Here is an 8,376-nt window from a genome sequence, read left to right on the forward strand (position 1 = left end):
TCTTTATATTATGTTATAAAAAAATATATTACAAACATAGTCGCTTTATATCAATTTGAATTTTAAATCGAGACTGGGTTGTTCTACCATCGGTATAGAATAATGAAATGCCTTTGGAAGCAACATTTAAGCGGGGCAGAGGTTATTAGGTTAATAATCATAAAATAAAATTAAAAACATTAGCATAAATATAAGACAAAGTTTTAGTAAATACATGCAGCGTTTGTAGTCCAACGGTTAGGATAATTGCCTTCCAAGCAATAGACCCGGGTTCGACTCCCGGCAAACGCATTTTTTATTTATTTGCTATTTTTTTCTAGCAGTTTCTAAGGTTATTAATGGCACTCTGTATCTGAACAATATTATTCTTGTTTCTAATTGATAAAATATATATTAAATATCGTCTCGAGCTCATTTTCAGAAGCTCGAGCTAGGCTATGTAGTGTGAAATTAATACATATAAGTCCAAAAGTATTAAAACTTAAAAATACACCATGCTCGTTAAGGCTCAACGACAAGCCTACAAGATCTTACCATACATGGCTCGAGCTAGGGGTTGACAAGTAAACGAGCTTTATTTGAGACTCGACCTTGACTCAAGCTCAATAAGGTTCGGCTCGTTTCGAGATTTTTATTTTTCAATCTTGAGAAGCTCGCAAGCAGCTTCACTCGTTTGTACCCCTACTCAAAAACCAGTTGGCCAAGATTCAATAGAGAAGATAAATTATAATATAGTCATTAGTCAAGTTGACTGAAAACATAAGCAGGTTAAACCAGCAAGTAACTTTTTGCCATGTAAAAAAAAATCACTTTTTTCGGTTATTGTATCAAACATCATACTATGAGAAAACAATCAATCAATGTACACAAAATATTCAAGCACTCCTTAATTTGATCCTCAATCTCCTAGCAATATCTACGGCTTTCGGATGCACTGGCCTCTTACTAGAATCACATTGTTCGGTTTCCACCCAAGTCACAACCTTTTTCAAAACTAACCGAGGCACTTTTTTACCGCCTAGGTTTGACTTTTTCATACCCTTTTCCATTGACTTTTCCAAGAACTCCATGAACCAGTTTCCAGCCTCTTTCTCAATCTGCTTCCCGAGTTTTATCGTATCGGTCAAACTACCCGGTGACGTTGACTTTTTTCCCATGACTGTTGACTTTTGTTGACTTATGTGTAATGGGTATTTTCGGATGGTGTCATGCAAGATCTGAGTGTCTTTTAAATCTTTGTTAGCTGTTTCGGTTGCGGCTTTGATTGACACCATGTTGGTTATCGCTTGAACGATTTGGTTATGGAAGTCAAGAAACTGCTCAAAACAATCGGTCGGGTCATCAGAGTTAGCTGACTTGGTCAAAGCAGATAAAGTCCTGCAATTTAAATAAAAACTTGATGTTAGATGCAGCAAGAAGAGCGACCCGCCTGACCCGTTAGCACGTTTTTTTCGGCAGTTTTTTTAGTTTTTATAAATATGTAATGCACCAAAAATATTACAAAATCTGTTTTGTTAAATAATAATCTTACTTTCATTTTAGGCGTTTAATAAATAACTAACGCGCTATATGAAAGGTAAATATTATAAATTTATAATAAAGTGATTTAAAAGGTTGCATTCATTAAATATACACACAATGGTTTTTCAATCAAATTTAATAATTTAGCAAACGGGTCGAAATGCCACTTGTACATAACAAAGAACATGCTCAAATAATCATACTTGAGAGACCAAACAAGAGTTTCGGTTGCTGAGGCGTTCCTAAGTGACTGATGGGCAATTTTCTGCGCTCTTTCTTGTTGTTGTACGGCTTCCTAAAATGCATCATTATCATTGTTCATTCATAAGAGTTTAAAAAAAATTAAAAAATTTATATATATATATATATATATATATATAAAACTTGAAGTTACCTTTTCCAGTAAGCTAAACTTTTGTGGCAAATTAAATGATAAACTGGTTTTGGAAGATGAACGCGGAGAAGACAGTACTCGTGTGCTCTGCGAACTTGGTGGTGTGACATTAATTTTTCCTGCAAATTATTAAAACAAAAGGACCACTTAAGAAACTTAATTATCTGAACAAATTCTCATGATCAAGATTTCATGTCTTGCTTGTGACTTTAATAAGCGTGCTAAAGCGTTTTTTGATCATTTTCAACAACTGTTGATATGACATCTTGAACAAGAATTCGTGTACATGTAAATGTGACATAGCGCCTTATTTGTCATTGATTAATTATTTTAAAGCAGTTTTTATTGGCATATGTGACATCGATGCAGCGAGTGTCATAGCATCAACTAGTGAAACATAGGCCTGTAAACGAACCCATGAACAAAAAAATTGTGTTCGATTAATTAAACGAACGAACATGAACACATGTTTCGTTCGTTCATTTATGTTCGTTTATTTATGTTCATTTATGTCCAGTATTTATGTTGGTTTACATATTAATAGAAAATAATTAAATATTATTTTGAAAAGTCAGCTACTTAATGGTTTAATATTTGTTCATTTGTGTTGATTTAAATATATTCATTTATGCTTGTTTGTGTTCATTCACATTTGTTCATATGCGTTCATTTATGTTTGTTTTTTGTTCACTTGTATTCATTTATGTTCATGAACTGTTCATTTAGAATTTAAACAAACGAACATGAACACAAAATATGTGTTCGACTAAGTGTTCGTGTTCGTTTAAAGTCAAACAAACGAACACGAACATGTCCTCGTTTGTTTACCAAAAACATCAATAATTTACCAATAAAATCAAAATAAGGTTGGTTGCTAAAGACAGTGACAAATAGTAAAGTTGGTTGTTAAAAATGACAAAAAAAAGTGATTTTTTTTTCTAAATCTTTAAATTTGACATTAATATAAAAAAAACATACAAATGTACAACCAGAATTAGGCATGTCAAGATTTCAACAATTTTACCAATAAAATCAAAATAAGGTTGGTTGCTAAAGACAGTGATAAATAATAAAGTTGATTGTTAAAAATGAGAAGAAAAAAAAAAGTAACTTTTTTTTTCTAAATCTTGCAATTTGCCATTAATAAAAAAAATATACACATAACACATGTACAACCAGAATAATACAAAACTTAATAAAATGAGAAGTGGTGTGTACCTACAGATGAATTAAAAGGACTTCTTAACATCTTTACCATAGAAGATGAAACACAGCTTTTATTAACAATCACAGGACTTTCAGTAATAACCGAACAACATTTTTTCGCAGCCGTAAATTGATCAAAAGGCGTTGACGATTCACAAATCCCATGTTCTCTTTTCGGCCCTACAACCCAAGAACTTCTTCTTGAACCCGATACCTTCGTGTTTAAATTCAAATTCTTATTAAAATGAGTTGATTTTTCACAAATCCCATGTCCGCTTTTCGGTCCTATAACCCAAGAACTTCTCCTAGAACCCGACAACTTCCCGTTTAGATTTAAATTCAAAGATGATGCACAAACACTATGTTCATCCTTTCGAGATGTAACCCACGAACCTCTTTTAGGAGTACAAAATTTCGGATTTAAACTTGATATACGATCAAGATTCTCGACTACCTTTTTATTTACAATCTCCCCCTTTCCATTAAACCCGAGTAATGGTTCAGGCATTCCAACGAACACTTGGCGGCCCGGGACCGGTTTCACGCCTTTAGCCACCGGAACAAGTGAACCGAACTCTAATTTTTCCACAAACACAAACTGCCCAAGCTGGATTTGATTACTGAGAATAAGATCAGAAGGTAAACTCACGTAAACCGAATGAGACGAGTCCGAAACTTTAACGCAAAACCCCTGTTTCGGCCAGAGGTCTTTCTCGTCAAGATCGACTGGCATTATATCGGTAACTTGTAAAAGTGTATTCCGGTGTTCACTTGTGGGTTTCACACCTGAATTCATTCCGTCTAACAGCTTCAACAGTGATCCCGGTGTCAATTTCGACATTTCATTAATTTTTTTCAAATTTTGAAATTTGTAAAATTGAGAACGGGAAACTGAAAATGATATTGATTGAACAAAACCCAGTTGTTTAATTGAAATATTGTGATGAAATTTAGGGTTTTTGAGTTCAAATTCAGTTTTCAAAATTCGTTAAATTGGGAACAGGGTATTGAACAAGATGCTAATCAGACAAGACCCAGATGTTTAATTGAACTGTTGTGATCAATTTTCGGTGATTCTTGAACAAATTATGAAAAAAAAATAGAGTTTTTGGGTGTAATTCAGTTTACAAAATTCGCAAAACTGGGAACAAATTTCATAAAATTGGAAACAGGGTATTAAACAAGATGATGATCAAATTGAAACTGGGTGTTCAATTGAAGTCTTGTAATGATTATGAACAGATTTTGAAAAAAATTAGGGTTTATGGGTTTAATTTCAGTTTTCGAAATTCGCAAAATTGGGAACAAATTCCGGAAAACTAAGAACAGGGTATTGAACAAGATGATAACAGAACAAGAATTACGTGTTCAATTGAAGTTTCGTAATGATTCACGAACAGAATTTGAAGATATTAGGGTTTATGTGAACGAATTCAGTTTCCAAAAATCGCAAAACTGGGAACAAATTCCGTAAAACTAGAAACAGGGTATTGAACAAGATATTGATCAGACAAGACCCAGCTGTTTAATTGAACAATTATGATCAGTTTACGGTGAATTAGGGTTTTTGTGTTCAAATTCAGTTTCCAAAATTCGCAAAACTGGGAACAAATTCCGGAAAACTAAGAACAGGGTATTGAACAAGATGATGATCGAACAAGAACTAAGTGTTCAATTGAAGTAGTGTAATGATTCACAAACAGAATTTGAAAAAAACTAGGGTTTATGAGTTCAAATTCAGTTTTCAAAATTCGCAAAACTGGGAACAAATTGCGGAAAACTGAGAACTGGGTATTGAACAGGATGATGATTGAACGGTAATCAGGTGTTGAATTGAAAAATTGTGATGGATTTACGGAGATTAGTTGAACAGAGTTTGAATGAATTTAGGATTTTTGGTTATGGGAGCGTATTGTGGAGCGTTTAAAGATGAAGGTGAAAAGGTCAGCTTATTATTTACTGTTGACTTGTTTATTATTATTATTGTTATTATTATTATTATTATTATTATTATTCAATTTGGGCGGGTAGAGTGGCTTAAACGATGTCGTTTAGGGATATTTGGACGTTTCAATATATGAACAGAAGTAACCCTGAAGTTTTGATAACTTGACACTATAGGAGTGAGCGTTCACGAGTACTGGTATTTGTTTTTTAAGTAGGTTTCGGTATTTTTAGTGGTGTCAGTATCGATCGGTATGGTATTCAGTATTTTATTTAGGGATTAGACCGATATTGTATTGAAATATACTGGTATTGAAAATGAGTGAAATCATATACCGGATATTGTACCGATTGAAATACCCGAAACTGAAAACATCAAAAACTAGTACCTATACTGATTGAAAATATCGGGCATGATATTTACAATGGTACTAGTATGACATCGGTACTCATCATTCATGTTTTTGGTCTCGGTGTTTTCAATTAGTGTGGTTTTCGGATTATGGTTTCACACGTTTTATGTACAGTAATTGTACGATATTGACTGGCCTCTCACCATAAAAACCCCTAAAGTGATTTGGCGTGCGTTGGTTCATATTACTAGTATGTAATGGGTTTTTTTATATAGTTGTCTTTTGCTTTTGTTGAAAATGATATTTTCAAAATCATACTATTTGATAAACCTGTTTTCACGGTTCCTCGTGTCAATCCAGTCTTAAAAATTGACCGTCTTCAAATGATGGATGCAACTATTTTGACCGAGTCACTTAAAAACGATTCATTACAAAAGTTATGCAAAGAGCTTAGGGTTAACTTAGTATCTAGCACACATGCGAGTTGACAACATTATAAACATGGAATTAAAAGTATATGAAAGATCAATCTATACAATGATTGATAATGTTCTTACAATAGAAATGTATATCAATCGTTGTCTAGCATCGCCATCCTCGGTCCATATGTATGTGGTCATTACCTCGTACTGAAATGACGATGCTGACGATTCTTGATTCATTATGGTTGACATCTACATTTTGTGTTTGATCATTGTAATTTCCAGTTTACTATAGACCTACATGTATTAGTATATATAGGTAGGAAACCCGTACGATGCTGTCGTGAGGCAATTTATAATGTAGTATTCATATATCTATATTTCCTTCTCATGACAAATAAATCTTGTCCATGATTAAACATCTTTGCAAACTATAATGGGTTTTTTTGTATTTACTTTACAAACGTGATAAATAACGATTAAATAAAAAAAATTGTCAAATAATAGCCGTTCTTTGATTTTATGTCAACTAAATACTATTCAAGATTAACAAAAATAAAATATATTTTTTTGAATACAAATCAACATTTTCATTTTTTTGTCATGTTAGAAGTCGACAAGTCATCAATCAAAATAGATATCACATTATCTATATGAAGCTTGCAACGTTAATTTTTAATATAACTATTTTTAAGTGTGTAAACAGAATTCCATAATGTTATTTATTAGGCTATGCGTAGTGGAGAGGCTACAAAATGGGGCGTTTTGCGCCATGTGACGTCCAATCAGCAAAGGATAGGAATTTGTTTTTGGGAGTGTAATGGTGTAGGGCTACAAATAGTAATATAATAATATATACATATATATGTATATATATAACACATAACACACACACATATGCATAAAATAATAATATATCCCCCTCCCTCTTCCGGCGACAAAAACATCCCGCCCCCGCCCCAAATTCGGCCAGGGGGGCGGTGTGCTCCACAAAAATCGCCCCTTTTCGCCCCAATTTCTCGCCCAGTGCGCATAGCCTTATATTTAATGATTTGAAAACCATACCGATTGTCATCAAACCGAACGCTCTAACAATTCAATTCACCAATTGGAATATCTTGAAAACCGGATAACCAATTATCAAACAAACCACTATATCGATTCAACTAACTAATTAAAACAACCTTAGTTTATGTATTGTGCGAATCAAACCCACAACACCCCACATGTCACATCATACTTAGCGCCCCAACAACACAACATAGGGTGTTGGAAGGGGCTTTGGCCCTTTGGGCGTGGACGGGTACTGGTCGCAAGCCCCTTTCATGTGTATGGCCGCATAGCCTTCTCTGTGGAGCCCTTTCTACCAAGTCTATTTGACCAAACGTGACAACTTTTTTTCATCTTAAAGCCTCTTTAGAGCCTCCACAACAGCCTTAAAATCGAATAATGCCAAAATCACTTTACAATTATGCAATTTTTGCCAGATTGTCATGCAACTTAAATTAAAACAAGTTATCACATTCAATAAAGCAAATTAAATGAATTATATGACTCAAATTAATATTGATCATATGCAGTTTTGTTGGCTAACCATCAAAATTTGTTACCGAAAAACTCACGAGACCCTTAGTTTTAAAAAGTCTCAAAACGTCGTAAAATCATCTCAAAAGCCTTTAGACGAAGGTCAGATTTGGTCAAATATAAGGTCTAGAGGAAGCTCGTATGCATAAATGACCAAAAGATGAATAGATTATGATATGTTTAACTTGATTAAAAGGCTTATACGTAAAAGAGACAAAAAAGATGCAACTTTTGGTTGTTCATAAAGCTTATTGGTTTGTACATAGAGCAACACCTCGTGTACATGAAGCTCTCGCCTTTGCTTTCCAGACCTAAACACAAAGGAGCTACGGGTACAAACGTGCTCACGAGCTACTCGAGATCGGCTCGTTAAACAGCTCGAACGAGCCGAACTTAATCGAGCCCGAGCCCGAGCCTAAAAGTAAGCTCGTTTAATAAACGAGCCCGAGCCCAAGCTTCACTTATCGAGCTCGAGCCGGCTCGCAAGCCTTAACAAGCCTGCCATTTATATAATTTTTTAAAATATATATTTAATAATTATTAATTAATATATATATATATGTATAATATCATGTTATAAAAAATAAATAAAATTAACTAAATAATATATATATTTTATACAAAAAATTATAATAGAAAAAATATATAAAAATAATTATAACATTCAAAAACAAACTTATAAATGGTAAACGAGCTGAGCCTGAGCCGAGCTCGAGTTTGAAAAATCTACTCACGAGCCGAGCTCGAGTTTGAAAATTCTACTCACGAGCCGAGCTCGAGCTTTGGAAATAGAGCTCGTTCAAGCTCTATGTAAGTTAAACGAGTTGGCTCGGCTCGTTTGCACCCCTACTCGGAGCGCCTCACACTTTCTAATTAGATTTTAATCATGTAAAATCATGCTTAAAAACAAATCAAAACAAAGGGTAAAATAAATAAACAACTTTCAACTTAT

General features: G+C 33.8%; 1 protein-coding gene and 1 non-coding gene across 2 annotated transcripts; one reads left to right on the plus strand and one right to left on the minus strand.

Annotated features, from left to right (window-relative positions):
* Nucleotides 1-219: 219 nt before the first annotated feature.
* On the plus strand, nucleotides 220-291 carry TRNAG-UCC (transfer RNA glycine (anticodon UCC)). Its single transcript has one exon. It is a non-coding gene; the product is annotated as a tRNA-Gly (tRNA).
* Nucleotides 292-608: 317 nt separating this feature from the next.
* On the minus strand, nucleotides 609-3,962 carry LOC143578809 (uncharacterized). The gene is made up of 4 exons (XM_077062284.1): nucleotides 3,134-3,962; nucleotides 1,916-2,034; nucleotides 1,725-1,816; nucleotides 609-1,377 (listed from the first exon to the last, which is right to left on the minus strand). The coding sequence occupies exons 1-4, from the start codon at nucleotides 3,960-3,962 to the stop codon at nucleotides 876-878; spliced, it is 1,542 nt and encodes a 513-aa protein (XP_076918399.1). The 3' UTR covers nucleotides 609-875.
* Between the last annotated feature and the right edge of the window lie 4,414 nt (nucleotides 3,963-8,376).

Source organism: Bidens hawaiensis, unplaced genomic scaffold (genome assembly GCF_021521415.1).
Source record: "Bidens hawaiensis isolate Kalapana, Puna unplaced genomic scaffold, B.hawaiensis_p1.1 tig00029340_1, whole genome shotgun sequence".
Lineage (NCBI taxonomy): Eukaryota > Viridiplantae > Streptophyta > Magnoliopsida > Asterales > Asteraceae > Bidens > Bidens hawaiensis.

Excerpts from the sequence above, each read along its gene's own strand:
- LOC143578809 (XM_077062284.1), bottom strand. The coding sequence starts at position 3,962 with ATGTCGAAATTGACACCGGGATCACTGTTGAAGCTGTTAGACGGAATG. Across the intron at positions 2,035-3,133 it reads TCCTTTTAATTCATCTGTAG|GAAAAATTAATGTCACACCA; the intron begins GTACACACCACT and ends AATAATTTGCAG. Across the intron at positions 1,378-1,724 it reads ACTCTTGTTTGGTCTCTCAA|GACTTTATCTGCTTTGACCA; the intron begins GTATGATTATTT and ends TTTAAATTGCAG.